This window comes from Chenopodium album, chromosome 5, assembly GCF_948465745.1.
Source record: "Chenopodium album chromosome 5, dcCheAlbu1.1, whole genome shotgun sequence".
NCBI lineage: Eukaryota > Viridiplantae > Streptophyta > Magnoliopsida > Caryophyllales > Amaranthaceae > Chenopodium > Chenopodium album.
The window spans coordinates 28,796,887-28,814,624 of record NC_137838.1 but is presented as its reverse complement, the minus strand read 5'-3'; the positions used below and the strand labels follow the sequence as shown (position 1 = coordinate 28,814,624).

The 17,738-nt window shown below is 37.6% G+C and overlaps 1 protein-coding gene across 1 annotated transcript; it reads left to right on the top strand.

The window, feature by feature from the left end:
- Nucleotides 1-211: 211 nt before the first annotated feature.
- Nucleotides 212-2,896, top strand: LOC145632777 (uncharacterized). Its single transcript, XM_081685116.1, has 4 exons — nt 212-666; nt 753-989; nt 1,312-1,567; nt 1,796-2,896. Exons 1-4 carry the CDS (start codon nt 212-214, stop codon nt 2,894-2,896), a joined length of 2,049 nt encoding a protein of 682 aa, XP_081541242.1.
- The last annotated feature ends 14,842 nt before the right edge of the window (nt 2,897-17,738 follow it).

Here is a 17,738-nt window from a genome sequence, read left to right as displayed (position 1 = left end):
ATGGCAAGTCTGTTGCCATGTTACAGCAAGCTGAAATTAATGAAGGTAATCTCAAGTGGAAGAACTCTGTAATTTTTTATGTAATAGACTATTATCCTACTATTGCTGCTGTTCATAGATATATTGTTGAGAATTGGAGTGTTGTACCTAAACCTGATTTTTTTGGCATGATGATGGTTACTTTCTTATTAAAATACAAAACTCTGATGATATGAATGATGTTCTTAGTGCTAGTCCACATATGTTCTTTGGTAAGGCGGCTATTGTTAAGCCTTGGTCTGAGAAATTTGACTTTCATGTTGAGGTTTTGAGAACCGTTCGTATATGGGTTAAGTTACCTAACTTACCTTTGAATTGCTGGGGTGTGGACACTTTTAGCAGACTGGGAAGTGTCTTAGGAGTTCCTTTATGTGCTGATGAATGTACTTCAAAGCAGTTGAGGGTCTCTTTTGCTAGATTGCTCATTGAAGTTGATGTAACAAAGGCTTTATCCAAGACTATCTGGTTTGAAAGTCCAGAAGGTGTTTTGATTGAACAAAAAGTTGTTTTTGAATGGACACCCCCCTTTTGTAGAAAATGTAACAAAGTGGGCCATGACTGTACTATTCCTAGGAAGGTTCAACCTCAAAAGAAGCAGGTGGCTTCTAAGAGCAGCCTAAGCAAAAGGTGTGGGTTGCTAAGCCCCATCCTGCTACCGTTCCTGCACCTGAGCCTAGTGTGCCTGAATCTGGGGGTAATGGCTTTGTTCATAGTGTTGGTGTTTTCACTCCTGCTCCAACTACCTTGCAAGCTAATTCTAATGATGATTGGAGAGTGGTGGGAAGGAAACATAGAAGCCATAGTAATCTTCCTGTCTTTACTAGTGTTCCTAATTCTAATACCTATGTTGCTCTGATTAAGGATGGGGATGGTGCTGGAGATCTTTTTCCTATCGGGGGTGATGGTAATCCCCTCTGGGGTCATGATTATCCTATCATGGAATATGAGGGGTCATAATGATCCCTGCAAAGTAGTTTCTGTTAAGAAACTGCTAGCTGAACAGTATGTGGATGTTATTGGTATCATGGAAACTAAGGTGAAATGTGATAAGAGTGTTAAGCTTTAGAAGAAATTTGGGTCTGCTTGGTCTTGGTTTTGTAACTACTCATCTTCACATAGGGGTAGACTCTTGGTTGGCTGGTTACATGACAAGGTTAATCTTTTAGTCCTCTCCTCTCATGAGTAGTTTATTCATGTCCAAATTAGCTCCAAGGATCTTCAGCATCAGATTTTATGTAACTTTGTCTATGGCTTGCATTCTATTCATGACAGGTTACCTCTTTGGGATGGTATTTCTAGTCTTGGAGCTGTTTCTAGGCCTTGGCTTGTTATTGGTGACTTTGATTCTGTTCTCAATTCTTATGATAGAATTAATGGTAATGCTGTCACTGATTATGAGGTTAACCATTTTAGAAGTTTTGTTGACAATCTTGATCTTTGTGAGCTCAAGAGTAAAGGTTCTTTTTACTCTTGGTCTAATAAGGGTCATGGTGATACTAGAATTGCTACAAGGATTGACAGGGGGCTTGTGAATTAGGCTTGGTTGAACAAGTATTCTCATGTTGAATCTATCTATCTTCCCCCTCTCCTCTCTGATCACAACCCTCTTTTGGTTGAAGTGTGTAGATTTGTTGCTGCTAAGGGGAGACCTTTTAGGTTTCTTAATTGCCTAGTTGATCATGTTGACTTTTGTTCTATTGTGGAAAACAGCTGGCATAGTGTTACAGATTCTTCTGCTATGGTTACTATTTGGCAGAATTTGAAAACTGTCAAAAAGAACCTGAAAGATCTGAACACTAAGTATTTTGCTAATGTTGATGAGAAAGTTGATGTGGCTCTTGCCTCTTTGAAAGCCATTCAAGACCAGCTTGTTGTGGATTATTCTAATTTTGACCTTCATGTTAAAGAGGCTGAAGCTGTAAATATGGTGAAGCATTGGATGTATATCCAGGAGTCCATTTATAAGCAGAAATCTAGGGTTGATTGGATTAAGCTGGGGGACTCCAGTTCTCACTACTTCTTTTATGTTATGAAGCACATGCAAGGTAGAAATAGAATTGATTCTATCTTCACTGAACATGATGTCCTTTTGAAAGATCCTATGCTTATTGAAAATGAAATTGTGGGGTTTTATAAAGGGCTCATTGGTTCTAGTGCTAGTTCTCTCCCTGCTATTGACATGGCAACTGTTAGGAGAGGTTCTCAACTCAGCTCTAGCTCCATTGATATTTTGACTGTTGTGGTTACTACTTCTAAGATTGATAATGCTCTAGCTCAGATTGGAGATGATAAGGCGCCTGGGATTGATGGTTTCAATGCTGTTTTCTTCAAAAAGGCTTGGCCTATGATCAAAACAGATATCTATGCTGCTATCTTCTCTTTCTTTGAGACTGGTGTCATTGCTAAGCAGTGGAATTGTACAACAATCACCTTAGTGCCTAAGGTTCAGCATCCTTCTTATGTCAAAGAGTTTAGGCCTATTGCTTGTTGTACCATGTTGTACAAGCTGATCTCTAAAGTTCTCACAAACAGGATTTCTAAAGTGGTGGGGACTGTTATTAATGATGCTCAAGCTGGGTTTATGTCGGGTAAGCACATTGGTGACAATATTCTCCTGGCTACTGAATTGATCAAAGGCTACTCTCATAAGTTTGTTTCTCCTAGGTGCATGATCAAGATTGACTTGAGGAAGGCCTATGACTCTATTGAATGGCCCTTTTTGCAGACTGTTTTAGAAGAGCTTGGTTTCCCTCATTCTGTTGTGAAGTGGATTATGACTTGTGTATGTTCTGTTTCTTACTCTGTGTTGGTTAATGGCTTTCCTACTAAGCCTTTTTTTTGCAAAAAAAGGTCTTAGACAAGGAGATCCTATGTCTCCTTTTCTCTTTACTCTACGTATGGAGTACCTATCTAGGTGCCTTAAGGAAATGACTAGGAATCCTAATTTCAATTTTCATCCTAGATGTGAGAAATTAGGTATTACCCACATGATGTTTGCTGATGATCTTCTCCTCTTCTCTAGGGCTGATTCCGTCTCTATTCAGCTTCTCTTGCAGGCTTTCCAGAAATTCTCTTGTGCTTCTGGTCTGATGGCTAATTTAAGTAAGAGTGAGGTTTATTTTGGAGGCATCTATAATTTTGATAAAGATCAGCTGCAAACTGTTCTTGGTATGAGTAGAGGTAGTTTGCCTTTTAGAAATCTTGGGGTTCCCTTGTCTTCTAAAAAGCTTATTGTTGCTGAGTGTAGGCCTTTGGTTAAAAGGGTTACTGCTAGGATTAGATGCTGGACTTCTAGACACTTATCTTATGCTGGAAGGTTACAGCTTATCAAAAGTGTTCTCTTTGGTATTCAGGTTTATTGGGATCAGATTTTCATTCTACCTAAGAAGGTTCTTAGGGAAATTGAAACTAAGTTCAGGATTTTTCTTTGGACTAGGAAGAACACTTATGCAAAAAAGGCCCCTGTCTCCTGGAATCATATGACTCTTCCTAAGGTTTGTGGTGGCTAGAATATTTCCTCTCTTGGTGATTGGAATAAAGCTGCTATCTGCAAGGTTCTATGGGATCTTGCTCACAAATCTGACAATATGTGGGTGAAATGGGTGCATACCTATTATTTCAGCAATAGGAATATCTGGACTGCTACTATTCCCAAGAAATGCTCTTGGGTTTTGAAGAAAATCTTGACTTGCAGAGATATTATTGATGATATTGGTGGCTGGTTTTCTATTATGAAAAATGGGAAAATGAGTATTGCTAAACTTTATGCCCGGATTCGACCACAGGCTTCTAAAGTAGGGTGGAAAATAATTGTTTGCAATAACCAAGCCGCTCCTAAGAGTATTTTCATTACTTGGTTAGCTCTTCTTGATAAACTTGCCACTAAGGACAAAGTTGTTAAGTGGAATACAAGTTGTGATCCTAATTGCTTTTTCTGCCAGAACTATTATGAAACTGTCTCTCACTTGTTCTTTTGCTGTCCTTACTCTAAGACTATTTGGGAACAGATTTTGAAGCTTCTTGATGTGAAAAAAGCAGTTCAACCTTTTCACATTGAACAACAATGGATAGTTAAGAATTGCAGGAAGACTAGCAGCAAGGGTAGAGTATACTCTATGTGTTTTGCTGAGGCTATCCACAGTATATGGCTGCAAAGGAATAGTTTGATGTTTACAGGTGACTGTAAACCTGCAGAAACTGTTTTTAAAGACATTATTTTTCATGTTGCTATTAGATGTAATGGAGCAGACAGGAAGCTGCTTTTGCTTCACTGATTTTCTGGTTGTAGCAGTTAAGTTTTTGGTCTGCTGGTTTCTGGTTTGGGTGGCAGCTGGTTTCTGGCCAGATTTATGTCTGCTGTGTTGTCTGCAGTCTTCAGCAGCCTGGTTTTCTTAGGTGGCAGCTGGTGGTTTGTTTTCTGGCTGCTGGTTTGTTGTTTTGGGTTGCTGTTGCTGTTTTGTTGCTGTTGCTGTTTTGTTGCTGTTGCAAATCTGTCTTGCTGTTTCAGGTCTGCTGCAGGCTGTTCTGGGTGGCAGCTGGTGGCTTGGAGCTGCTCTTGGTTTGCAGCCAGTTCTTGTAGCTTGTTCTGGTGCTGCAAGATGTCAGTTGCTGGTGCTGTTGTTCTGTTCTACTGTTGCTGTTTTCTGGTCTGCTGCTGCTGTTTTTGGCCTGCTGCTACTGCTGGTTTTAGTCAGCTTTTGAAATTTATTTTGTTTTCTGGTGCTTTGCTTGGTTGTTTCCTTGAGTTGTTGTTTTCCCTCTTTTGTCTAGTCCTGTTGCTTTTGCAGCTGAGTCTAGGTGGGGGTTGTGGGGTTTGGTGTTTGTTACTTCTTAGCTTTTGTAAGTTGTAACTTCCCTTTTTGGTAATAAAATTCTTCATATTTACCAAAAAAAAAGGATAACTTTGACCATACACCTTGAGGTGATAAACTTATTTGTATACCCCTTGGTGAGCTCAATTACAAGCAGAATACTGTAACAAAAATGGGTTCCAAGAATGAGCCCTTTGTGAGCATCATTAACCACCTTTCCAATGACCTTAGCCAACCTTGCTCTTAAGATTTTAGAGAAAATCTTATAAAGAACAGAGCAGCAAGCTATAGGCCTAAAATCTTAGCATAAGATGGATTTTGCACTTTAGACACAAGAGTGAGAGTTGTGAAATTTTAATCTCTCTGCATATTACGAGTAGCAAAGAACTCCCTTACATTAGCATCTATATCAAGTTTAACGATGCTTTAGGTCTTCTGAAAAAAGAAAAAGTTTTACCCATTAATACTAGGAGCTTTTAAATTATCAATTCCCTTTAAAGCAATATCAATCTCTGATTTAGATGAGTAATTAGGTTGTTTTTACCTTCTTTTCATAGTTTTCTTTCTTAATAAATGCTTAGTTTTAAGCATTTCATCTATATTTCCCTTTTCTCTCTTGTTTTGTGTTTTTTTGTTTTTTTTTTGTGTTTTCTCCTTTATTTATGCTCTTTTAGTGGTTGTAGGTATTATACGAGGTTTGGGTCCTAATATTGGTGGTTTTCTAAGGTGGAAGATGCTTTTAGAGTTAGCTTATAGCATTGGGAAAGCTCAAGATGCAAGGAAGTGGATGCTCCAAGTTCTAGCTCTTGCGCTCTCCAGCCGTGCTCCCATAAAGAAGTGGTGTTGAACCCACCACGGAGTCCATTTGAATCTGCCATGCTAAATGTCCGTCATCATCATACTGCGTGCACTAAAAGACCCAATTGCGAATGCACAAAGCAGCGAGCAAGAAGAAAGAAACCAAGAAGAGCGCAAGCGCACTGCCTAGATGCGCGGACGTGCTGCCCTTGTGCGTGGGTGCTCGCCCTTGCCTGCGTTCCTCCCTGTTTCCCGGTTTTGCTCGGTTTTGTTTTTCGCACCTCTTAAAAATGCCTTTTTAGCCGATTTTGGTAAGGAGTTTTTTAAACATAATTTTGATCATAATTTGAGCTTTGTTCAGAGTTTCTCTCTCTTTGTTTAGGGTCAGTTTAGGAGTACATTTAGAGATCGAAAGTGAGAGATATCAATGGTGATTTTAGAGATTGATGATACAAGGGTGACAATTGTGTTGAAGATCTTCAATGTTATCATTAAGCATTTCTAACTCTATCTCATCTTATTGTTTTCTTTAGATTCATGTTTGTTTGATTTGATTTGGATGTTTGATCTTGATTAGTGTTATTGTTTTGATATTTTGTTGATTCTTGATTTCTTAGTTTGTTGTTAGATGATGATTCTTGAATAGTTGTTTGGCTAGGGATTAGGTGAAACTTGTATGATTGATTGATTGTGATTGATTGGGGAATTGTGTTGATTTATTGTTGAGATTAAAGTGATTAATGTAAGTTTGCATGTGTGTAATCTGATTAGGCCTTGAGAATTATGCTAAATTGCATTGTGATTTATATGATACGACCAATTGATTTAGGAATTGCAATTATCGAATGGTTTGGATTGTAATTCCCCTAGTTTTTTATTTGTAGAGACATTTAGTTTAACGATTAGGAGATAGCTCTTTGATTCCAATTGATAGATCTTATCATTAGTCTTCACAACCATTGATTGGCATGTTATTCCATGTTGTTGCAATTGTCATGATTACTAGTTGATCCCCATTCCCTAGCGTTTTATTTGTTTAGTTGATTGTTTTGTTATTTATTATTGTTACCTTCTTAACCTTTGACTTTGACCTAGCTTAGGCACCCAATCAAAAGCACTTGAATGTAAACGTTCCTTTGGGTTCGACCCTTGACCTAGTTTTTCCCCTGTAAAAATGGCGTCGTTGCAGGGGAATAGTGTCTATGTTTGAGTGTTTTTGATTGCTTGAGTCTAGGTCTTTGTATACAATTTTCTTTTATTTGATTTTTACTTGTTTTGAAAAAAAAAAACAAAAAATTGCATATCTCCTATTTCCTCAATATAATAATGAGCCTTTTCTTTTAAATATTTCAATAGACTTGAGGGATTTCTTGATTATAATTGTTGTTATTTTTGGAAGGCTTGTTAGATTTGTTATTTTGGGTTGAATGAGCATACTAGGGATGAAGTTGAAACATGTATAATGGTGAATTTAGTGCATTATCAATTTATGATGCTTGGGATTTCTATGCATTGTTTGCTTGAGATTTCTATAATAGGGGTTATCATGTTTCTAATATTGGTTTACAATGTCTTAATCCTTCTAATGTTTACATGAATTCCCATGAATAAGCATATGAACCCATGATTGAACCTATAATAAATGATTTCAACTTTATTTCCCCTTTTTCATGATAATGAGGTGCATGAGTTGATGCTAATGGTGTATTTAATTTTTCTTCATTATTTACCATGCCTTCTTGTGATGTGCTTTGTTTCCTTAATGACGAATTTCATATGTTTGATTGTGTCCCCACTCCCCAACGTGATGTATATGCTCATGATCTTAATGTTGATTCTTCCAATCTTGGTTGTACTTCTTCTTCTTTTATTGAGCCTTAACCTTCTTGATGAGTATTTAGGTTGTTTTTACCTTCTTTTTATAGCTTTCTTTCTTAAGAAATGCTTAATTTTATGCATTTTCTCTTTATTTCCCTTTTCTCTCTAGTTTTGTGTTGTAATGGTTTTTCTTGTGTAATCATCTTTATTTTTCCACTATTCGTGGTTGTAGATATTGTACGAGGTTCGGGTCTTGATATAGGTGGTTTTCAAAGTTGGAAGATGATTTTGGAGTAAGCTCATAGCATTGGGAAAGCTCTAGATGCAAAGAACTGGATGCTCCAAGTTCTAGCTCTTGCGCTCTCAAGCCGTGCTCTCATGAAAAATGGTGTTGAATCCACTGCGGAGGTCCTTAGAAACTTCCAGACCCAACATGTATCAAGTGGAGCTCACGAGACCCATTTGCGAGCGCATAAAGCGGCAAAGAAGTCGAAGAACCCAGAAGAGCGCGAGCGCGAAACACACGCTCGAAGGCGCGCATGGTGCGTGCACGGGCACGCACCGTTTCCCCCACGGGGGCTTCTCCCTGTTTTCTGGATTCGCTCAATTTTGTCTCTGTGCCTCTTATATATACTTTAACCAATTTTTGTAAGAAGTTTTAGACATAATTTTGGTTATAAATTTAGCTTGGTTGAGAGTTTTTCTCTCTAGTTTTAGGGTTAGTTTAGGAGTAGATTTAGAGAGAGAAATTTGAGAGATTGATGATACAAGGGTGACGATTGTGTTGAAGATCTTCTCTATTATCAACGAGCATTTCTAACTCTATCTTATCTTATTGATTTGTTTAATTTCATGTTTATTTTGTTTAATTTTGATGTTTGATCTTGATAAGTGTAATTGTTCTTCATATGTTGTTGTTCTTAATTTCTTTTGTTACTTGTTGATTAAATGATTGTTCGTGAGTAGTTGTTTGGCTAGGGATTGGTTGAAACTTATATGATTGATTGATTGTGATTAATTTAGGAATTATGTCGATTGATTGTTGAGATTAAAGTAATTAATGTAAGTTTGCACATGTTTTATTTGATTAGGCCTTGAGAATTATGCTACATTGCATTGTGATTTTTATTAATACGACCAACTGATTTAGGAATTGCAATTTTCGATTGATTTTGATTGTGATTCTCCTAGTTTGTTCTTCGTAGAGACATCTAGCCTAATGATTAAGATATAGATCTTTGATTCCAATTGATGTCTCTTATCATTAGTCTTCACAACCATTGATTAGCATGTTCTTCACAAGTTGTTGCAATTGTCATTATTACTTGTTAATCCCCATTCCCTAGTGCTTTATTTGTTTGGTTGTTTATTTTATTAGTTATTAGTGTTACCTCTTTACCTTTGGCTTCGACCTAGCGTAGGTCCCCAAATTGAAAGCACTTGAACACAACTGTTCCTTCGGGTTCGACCCTTGACTTACCTCTACACTTGTATTTAGGTTTGTTAAGTGTTTATAAATTTTGTTTAGCTTAAGGAGGATTAGTCAACGACCTAGTTTTTCCCCTCGTCAAAATGGCGCCGTTGCCGGGGAATGGTGTTTATGTTTAAGTGTTTTTTATTTCTTGAGTCTATGTATTTGTATATACTTTTTTTTTATTTGATTTTTGGTTGTTTTGAAAAAAAAGAAAAAAATGGCATGTCTCTCGTTTCCTCAATATGACAATGAGCCTTTTTGTGAATATTTCAATAGACTTGAGGGATTTATTGATTATAATTGTTGTGATCTTTTGGAGGCTTGTGAGATTTGTTATTTAGGGTTGAATGAGAAAACTAGGGATGAAGTTGAATGCATGCATAATGGTAAATTTAGAGCATTGTCAATTGATGATGCTTGTGATTTCTGTGTTTGTTTGCTTGGGATGTCTATAATAGGGGTAATGATGTATCTAATATTGATGTGCAATGTCTTGATTATTCTAATAATATTAGCATGAATTTTAATGAATTGTCATATGATCCCATGATTGAACTTAAAACTATTGATTTCAACCTTGTTTTTCCTATTATTCATGATGATGAAGTACATGCTCAAGTTGATGCTAATGGTGTGTTTCAATTTTCTTCATTATTTACCATGCCTTCTTGTGATGTGCTTCGTTCCCTTAATAACAAATCTCATGTGCTTGATTGTGCCTTCACACCCCAAGGTGATGATTATTCTTATGATTTTAATGTTTGTTCTTCCAATCATGGTTGTACTCTTTAATCTTTTGTTAACCTCAACCTTCTACACCTTTTGAATCTCTTGTTGATATTTTTGAATAACAAATTAGGCGCATTAAGCTTGATAATGCTATTGGGTCTAGTAAAGAGTTGATTATTAAATATATGAGAAGTCAATTAGAGATAATGAAAAAGAATGAGGAGCATCTTGAAGAAGGAAGGAGAATGAAAGAAGAGCTAGAAAGCCAATTGTCATCTTTAATGCTTGTTTGTGAAAGTTCTTATTTTAATATGTGTGTGGAGGATGATGATGATGATGATGATGATGATTTTGAGCAACAAAGAGTGTGTAAGGATCCTATTAGTGAGCATTTTGAGAAATGGTGAAGGAGTTGAGAGTGAAGTGAGTGTTGATTTCGAAAACCCCTACCCTCCTTCCCATCTTGATGAGTCTCATGTGCATAATTGTGATTCTTCTATCCATTAGTATTTTGTCTCGTCTAAGGTTATATCCTATGTGTTCTTTGAGAGTCAAAAGAAAACCCATAGCCTTTTGAATGAGTTCATTGAGGATGCTTCATGAGAGAGAGCTGAGTTTGAAATGAATTTGCATCCATTCATGCATGGTATTGAGACTTTGGGCTTTAATGATGTTGAGGGAGTTATTGTTCATTGTCGTGATGAACGAGATTATTTAGTTCCTATTGGAAGTTGGATGTTTATAGAAGATGAAGATCATGAGTGTTCTTGTTTTGAGGATTCTTTGATTTACTTTCATGCTATTATTGGTGATGTGAGGCATGGTGGTGAGGAAGAGTTCATTTGTGAGACCATTGCCCCTATTCGCTCTTCTCATATCCCTATTTCAAGTTAATTTAACCATATCCCTTACACTCCTATATCCTTCCCTTCTTTTGTCAAAAAGCCTATTGGGGACCCCCTTGTTTATGATGATTTTCATGTCCCTCATTTGTCTTTTATTGAGGAAAAGGGTGACTATGCCACCTAAAACCATTTTGATCTGACAAGAGTTCTTCTTCTTCTTCTTCTTCTTCTTCTTTTTCTTCTTCTTATTTTGTTGAATTTGCTTTTGATTTTTCTTTCTTTTCTTGGCATCTATCTTCTCATAGGTGTGCACTAAGCTTGTTGCACATCCTCTTCCTGTCATTTGCCTACCTTCTATCTTATGAAATGTACTATGCAGTAGCGCATTTGAGAAGCTCTTACATTCGTTGCAATATTATTTACTAGACTGATCAAGCTTGGACCTTAAGCAAGCCTTTCTCGAGAAGTAACCCGTGTTTTATTGCTTTCATTTTCTTTTCTTTTTAGAATAGATTTTCTCTCATGAAAATGGTTGTGTGCCTTTTGCTAGGTACATGACTTGATATACTTTGGTGCATTGGTTTGAATTCAGCATCTAGGAAGATTAACTCCTATTTTGCTAGCATCACTACTACAAAAAGTGGAATAAGAAACGCAACATAGAGAACGGTTAGGTTGGATAAGCGTTTCATAAAACTATATAGAACGTCTTTCATGTTCAGGCGTTCTATAAAAGAAAGAGTATATAACTGTTTACTCTATAACCATTGTGTATTACTTTCCAATGTAATTCAAGTTGGTGGGCCTTGTGCTCTTTCACAAATCACGAACAACCTTTCTTCTATAAACCTAACTCACGTCTTTACCCATTAATTTTTAGCCGCCATTAACTCCTAAAGATTAAGCTAGCAACTTCCTTTATCTAATTCACACACCTAAATAATTCTAGCAGTTATTAAAATCAGTGGTTTAAAATTCAATCTTCAGCATTTTGTGTTGTTCCCGATTTTCTTATACATTGATGGCAATGGTATGTTCTTCTTGTTCATTTCTTAGATTTATATTTGAGGATTTATTTCGTTAATTCGTCGATTGGTGTATTTTTTTTACGTGTTTAAACAGATGATTTTTTTTATATATATTGGTTTATTTTTATTAGAATGAAGTATACAAATGGTTGTATTTTTGTATGCCAATGTATTCATTTTGAATTGGAGATGCATGGCCATTATCGAATTGATTCATGTTATAGCTTACTCTAATTATTAGATTCAATTACCATACTCTCCATTTTTAGTAAAATTTGGGTGATTATATATAAATTAAGTTAATTTCTGAATTTTTTCCTCATAATTTCCTCCGTCATATCTTCTCCCCTGTAATCCCCAACTCCTATTAAATTAAAGATGCGCTTTTTTATGCTATCTATGATACTCTGTATCAATTAGTCCATATTCTCCCTCTTTTTTTTTTTTTTTTTTTTTTTTTTAAAATTGATCTAGTTTTGAATGATTGTTCCCATAATTTTTGTTATATATTTTAAGATCAAATAATTTGTTTAACTTTATTTGATTTCTGATAATTGGTTCTACTTTGTATATATTTTTAGTTGATTTTAGGGGAAGGATATTCTTTTTAAAGTACATTTAGGATGATTTAGATCATTCTTTTTCATTTAATTGTAAGACTTCAGATTATGGTATTCATGGAGATAAGTTTTACATTACAGTGTTAGAACTTTGTATCTTTAAATATAGGGCACTCCACCCTATTTCCTGGTCTTGCTCGATTCGTTTTCGCACCTCTTATAAATACCTTTTTCTGCTGATTTTTCTAAGGAGTTTTTTAGACATAATTTTGATCATTATTTAGCTTAGTTAGAGAGTCTCTCTAGTTTTAGGGTTAAATTAGAAGTAGATTTAGAGAGAGAAAGTGATAGATTTTAATGGTGATTTGAGAGATTGAGGATACAAGGGTGACAATTGTGTTGAAGATCTTCTCTATTTTCAATGAGAATTTCTAACTCTATCTCATCTTATTGTTTTTTTTAGATTCATTTTTTTTAAAGATTTGATTTGTTTATTTGATCTTGATTAGTGTAATTGTTCTTGATATATTTTCTTGATTCCAGATTTCTTAGTTGCTTGTTGTTAGATGATGATTCTTGAGCATTTGTTTGGCTAGGGATTGGGAGAAACTTGTATGATTGATTGATTGTGATTGATTTGGGAATTGTGTTGATTGATTGTTGAGATTAAAGTGACTGATGTAAGTTTGCTTGTGTGTAATTTGATTAGTCCTTGAGAATTAGGCTAGGTTGCATTGTTATTTCTATTGATATGACGAATTGATTTAGTAATTGCAATTACCGATTGGTTTTGATTGTGATTCCCCAAGTTTGTTATTCGTATAGACATCTAGCTTAACAATTAGGAGATAGCTCTTTGATTCCAATTGATAGCTCTTATCATTAGTCTTTACAACCATTGATTTCCATGTTATTCCCATGTTGTTGCAATTGTCATGATTACTTGTTGATCACTATTTCCTAGTATTTTATTTGTTTGGTTGTTTGTTTTTTTAATTCTAAGTGTTACCTTCTTCACCTTCGTCTTCGATCTAGCTTAGGCGCCTAGTTGAAAGCACTCGAAAATAATCTTTACTTTGGGTTCAACCCTTGACTTACCTCTATGCTAGTATTTAGGTTTGTAAAGTATTTATAAATTTTGTTTGGCTTAGGGAGGATTAGTCAATGACCTAGTTTTCCCCTTGCCAATCTAATCAAAGGATATAGGAGCAATCAGAATTTGTTGATTTTCTCTAGATAACTACTTCCCTTTCCTCGTTGTTAGCCAATACCATGGTGACTATGAGGCCACCCATCCTGCTATGAACAAATACCTTTAGGAGGTCAAAACTGAAGCTAAGGAAACTTGAAGAATTTTATCTGAATCAAGTGCCCATGTGAGAGAACAATCACACGAATGCTCTTTCAAAGTTGGCATTATTCTCCTCTTGTGATACGCCTTGGTGAGTCTTCTGGGAAGTGATGGAAAACGAAGTATTGTTGAGGAAGATCCCATTGGAGTGCTTGACCGAGGCTTAGCATGGATGGTTGGCATTCGGGCCTATCTGCTAGACGGCACCCTGCCGGATACTTATCCAGAAATGATCACAATGAAAAAACGTGCGGCCAACTTTGAAATAAAAAATGGAGAACTCCTCAAAAAGGGCTTTCTGAAGCCTATTTTGAAGTGCATCACCCTTGAAAAGGGGCATGAGGTTCTGGAAGACCTACATTCGGGCTATTGCGCCTCTCATCTAGGCAACAAGGCTCTAGTAGTTAGAGTCAGGCGCCAGGGTTGCTTTTGGCCCTCTGTCGAGGAAGACGCTATGGAAATGGTGAGAAAGTGTGATAAGTGTCAGCGGTTTAGAAAACTAATCCACCGTCTGGCTACTGATCTAACGGTCATTCATAGCGCGGTTCAATTCGCTAAATAGGGCATGGATATCCTGGGCCTATATACTCCTGCGTCATGAAGACAGCGGTATATGTTAGTTGCTGTTAACTACTTCAATAATTCGGTAGAGGCGGAGGCAGTCAAGAACATTAAGACACAAGATATCATCTCCTTAATATGGAAGAACACCATCACCCGGATCGGGGTACCTATGTCTATGGTCTTTGACAATAGCCCTCAGTTTGAGACGTCTACCCTTAAAAATTGGTTGGAAGAGCCTACAACAAAAGAGTACACAAATGTCCCTTGAAAGTGGAGAACTTAGTGTTATGAAAAATTGAGGCAACCGGTAGGGCCAATGAGCAAGGCAAGATTGCACCTAATTGGGAAGGCCCCTATTAGATTCAAGAGTAAAGTGAGAGGTGGTTCCTACTGGCTAGAAACCCTAGACAGTAGGAACTTAGCCAGAACTTGGAATATAAACAACTTAAAAAATAAGTACTTATGAGACTTGTAAATTTTTGTAAATGAAAAACTTATTAATGAAAAAATTAATTTTTATTGTTCAAGCTCTGATTAGTTATTGCTTTCACTAAGCGTCTTACAAGGGATCCACCGTTTGTGCAATCTGCAGATTGTCCAATATCATGTACCAAATATAATCTAAGTTAAAAAAACTTAGCGGCTAATCGTTAGTCTTTTAATTACATAATGAGGCCAATGGAAGGATGATATCAATTAATAACTGTTTGCATCAACATGAGTAAGGCATCCGGCGACGCCCATCCGGGTGAATTCATTGCAGAGAGCATCTCCTATCCGGGTAGTACATTGCTCTATAAACCTACTCCAAACGACAAAGATTGAGTACCTCAATAAGACACTCATAGTCGTTTCCCTTAAATAACCTAAAAGGAACCTAGATGTTGCAATAAAACCGTGTGTTTATAGACACCAGCCGGTAACCCACTGTTATCCTAACTTAGATAATATTAAAAAATTTATACATAGAAAGAGTCCACCCAATAGGGAAAACGGACACTTGAGTATATGATAAAGATACTCCAGACGGTTAAAACGATCTTGGTCCAATAGACTAGGCAATCCCAATATACCGCCTGGGTCTTGGATCTCAACCGTTTGAATGTTGGACGTTGTGTGCTTGGTTTGGGGCAATCATAGTAGTGATTGATTGACTTAGGAACATGTCATAATCCTTTAAGTATCAAAAGTTCCTAAGCCAATCAATCTACTTTTAGAATCAACCACACAGCCGCCCTAGGGCAAATGGCCAACCGGCTTGTTAATTACTGCATGCACCTAATACGTTTGGCAAAAATTCAAATAGATATGCAGAAATCAAAGCAAATCAAAAATTGCAAAAATTGAAGAAATTTTAGCAAGACCGACTCAGTTGGCATCATTTATAATATAAACCTGACCAAAAGGTCGGGAGAGTGATTGTTAACCGGATCTACTTTCGGAAAGAATTAAGATTGTTTTTAAATTACACATAAAAATTCTTGGCTCACATCCCGGATATACAAGCGGCTTACGGCCAGCAGAAAACTAAGGTTGCTGAAATTGCTGAGTTGGAGGCACCATCTGGTCTTGGTCAGGTTAGAGATTAGCTTCAGTTTGCTCAGGCTGAACTTGGTTAGAGTCAACAGGGGCCTGATCATTCTGCTCCTTGAGCTCCTCCTCTTCCTCGTCGTCCGAGATAATGTTAGCCCACACCTTTAATGGTGCCCGTGCCTTCGGTCCTAAAACCTAGTCATCATACACTATGGTTCCGTAGTCATACCCCATACAGAAGTATTTGAAGTTGGCGCCCGGATGGACAAGATAATAAGCAAGCTCTGTTCGGGTCTCGCAATCCCTCTCACTTTCAGCGACCAACCAATCTTGTTCCTTAGAAAGCTCATCTTTGTGATCGCTTTGCAGCTGGCCAATCTCGTTTTTGAGCCGGCTATTGTCTGCCCTTAGCCGGGAATTCTCCTTGTCAGCGGCATCCAGAACCTTCAGGTCAGACTTGGAATTTTTGAGCTCGAGCTCAAGGTTATTGGCCTTATTTTTTGCTGTATCAACAACAGCAGTGAGCTCTTTGATAAGTTCCTCCTTTTTCAACTCCCAGGCTTTAGTTTTAATAGGATTCAAGGAAGATCAATTTTCAGTAGAATTAAGGAAGTTAGTCTCCTGGATATTAGCTTCTCTTACCTCCTCTTGATTTTTTCTAAATGTGGTTTTGAGCCCGTCTACCCCCCAGTATTTCTTGTAAAACACAGACAGTAAAAGAAGGGTTAAATGGCATACTTTCAAAATAAAAGATTTTTAAGAAACTCTAAGTTACCTTAGTAAGCAAGGCTAGGATGCGGTTAAAATTGACTTTCTGTAGTCCAGGCACCTGGTCCTTTTTTGACCGAGTAAGAGTCCTCATCATGCATTTAGAATACTACTAGAGGTCGGGCCGGCTCGGAGAGGCATCTTCACCAGAAGAAGGATTTGGTGAGAAATAACAATAAGCGACACTAATATTGTGTCGGCTACCAAACGAATCTCCCAATAGAGTAGCATGAGTTTTGACTCGTCAATAGTCAAGCAGCCACGGGAGTTCAAGATATCTACCCATACCTTTGTTTTCAGGCTAGGAGGTCCCTCCATCCCCAACAGCTTTAAAGGCGATTGTAGCATTGAGTGGCACACCACTGTTCGACGCCGTAGGGGCGTTCGACTTTTTTCCAGCCAATTTTAAGCTTTTGCTCAGAGCCTTCAATACAGACGGAATGTTACTGCTGGTTGTAGGTCAATCTTGGTTTGGTGGCGCTATAGACGTCGTCTCAGTAGGCTTCCTCTTCCTTACATTGGACAGAGTTTTTCCTAGTTCTTCTCCTGGCCATTTGAGCATTAAGGAGATGGAGTGGGGGATGTTTTTGCTACCACTCTAAAAGTGAAATATAGGGGTTATAGCTGGCAAAGATAGGTTTAACTTAAACACATGCAAGTGCTAAAGGGCAGACGGGTCTTACCCTTTCGTTTTTTGCGTCAAGAGCTGCCTTCCTCCTTTCCTGCTACTCTAATGTGAGTTGAGCAGCACGCTTGGCACGCGTTGTAGCAGCGACTACCACCTTCAGCTCGTCATTTGCCAAAGGAAGCTGGTTAGTTCGATACATGATATAAGCTACTGCATATCCCCATGATAAAGAGTGAATAATGTCTAGTATCATGGGGAGCATGTGTATTTTTATTTAGTGTGTACGACACCTACTGTAATAACTTATCATGCTAAGTTTTAAGGAAGCAAGCTGCAAGCTTATCTTATACGTTGAGACGGTGCAAGTGCCGAATATGATTTAAAATTTAAGCTCATCCTCAAGAGCTCTATGTAATACGGCATGATGAAAGCCCACAAGCCCAAGCTATTTGCTTGAAGATAGGAGGGGTGTCGGTCGTATGATAGAATGAGTTGGGCTGCACCCGTATAGACGAATCAAATGGGTAAGCACATCAAATACAAGTGACACCATAGCTGACTCAAGCGGCAACAGAGCCGGCTGAGAAGTGAGCTAGCAAGAGAGCTCGATTGTAAGCTTGGTCAAGCGGCAACCAAGCTAAGCAAGGGTCAGACGGCCTTGAAGCCGGCTGTACGGGAAGCTTCCCTCATCAATTTACCCCAGCTGTAGTGGCAGCTTTGCTCGTCACATGAGCCGGTTGTATGGGCATCCATGCTCATCGATTAGTTCCGGCTGCATAAGCGGCTCTAAAG

Excerpts from the sequence above, each read along its gene's own strand:
- LOC145632777 (XM_081685116.1), top strand. The coding sequence starts at position 212 with ATGAATGATGTTCTTAGTGCTAGTCCACATATGTTCTTTGGTAAGGCG. Across the intron at positions 990-1,311 it reads CCTATCATGGAATATGAGGG|GTTACCTCTTTGGGATGGTA; the intron begins GTCATAATGATC and ends TATTCATGACAG. Across the intron at positions 1,568-1,795 it reads CAAGGATTGACAGGGGGCTT|AATTTGAAAACTGTCAAAAA; the intron begins GTGAATTAGGCT and ends ACTATTTGGCAG.